The following is a 911-nucleotide window of genomic DNA, read 5'->3' as shown; positions in this document are numbered from 1 at the left end:
ACTTTCATAAAAATTAATATGCTAGCATAACCTTTAGATGAAAGAGAGATTATTAAAGCTAAATGTAACTGGTGTTACAATGATCTTATGAATGAATGAATGAATTTTTCGCTTCCCATCAGTAACTGCCCAGAATACAACTACTGAAACTTCTACAACCACACGTGAACCGACAACAACTGCACCTGTACCTTCCACAACTACACCAGAACCTACGACCACTAAGCCTGAACATACTACAACAACCCCTGGACCAACGACTACTACACCTGAACCAACCACTACAACACCAGAACCCACTAACACTACACCTGAATCTACAACCACTACACCTGAACCTACTACAACCACACCTGAACCTACTACTACAACACCAAAACCTACCACTACAACACCTGAACCCACAACAACTAGACCTGAACCTACTACCACTACACCACAACCTACTAGGACAACCCCTGAACCAACTACTACTACACCAGAACCCACTTCAACTACCCCTGATCCTACCACCACAACACCAGAACCCACTTCAACTACCCCTGATCCTACGACCACAACACCAGAATCTACTACAACTACACCTGAACCTACTACCACTACACCAGAACCGACTACAACAACCCCTGAACCAACTACTACAACACCTGAATCTACTACAAGTACACCAGAACCTACCACTACAACACCTGAACCCCCTACAACTACACCTGAACCTACTACCACTACACCAGAACCTACTACAACAACCCCAGAACCTACTACTACGACACCTGAACCTACTACAACTACACCAGAACCTACCACTACAACACCTGAACCCACTACAACTACACCAGAACCTACCACTACAACACCTGAACCCACTACAACTACACCTGAACCGACTACCACTACACCAGAACCTACTA

At 44.7% G+C, this 911-nt stretch overlaps 1 protein-coding gene across 1 annotated transcript; it reads left to right on the top strand.

Moving 5' to 3' along the window:
* Window positions 1-122: 122 nt before the first annotated feature.
* Window positions 123-859, top strand: LOC121939399 (mucin-2-like; the record flags this gene model as incomplete). The annotated part of the gene is made up of 1 exon (XM_042482415.1): window positions 123-859. A coding segment is annotated over one exon (737 nt), but the record flags the coding sequence as incomplete, so codon positions are not given.
* Window positions 860-911: the final 52 nt, after the last annotated feature.

The sequence above is a fragment of the Plectropomus leopardus genome, unplaced genomic scaffold (assembly GCF_008729295.1).
Source record: "Plectropomus leopardus isolate mb unplaced genomic scaffold, YSFRI_Pleo_2.0 unplaced_scaffold47484, whole genome shotgun sequence".
Classification (NCBI taxonomy): Eukaryota; Metazoa; Chordata; class Actinopteri; order Perciformes; family Serranidae; genus Plectropomus; species Plectropomus leopardus.
Note: the sequence above shows the minus strand (reverse complement) of the source record. Positions and strands in the feature narration are given on the sequence as shown.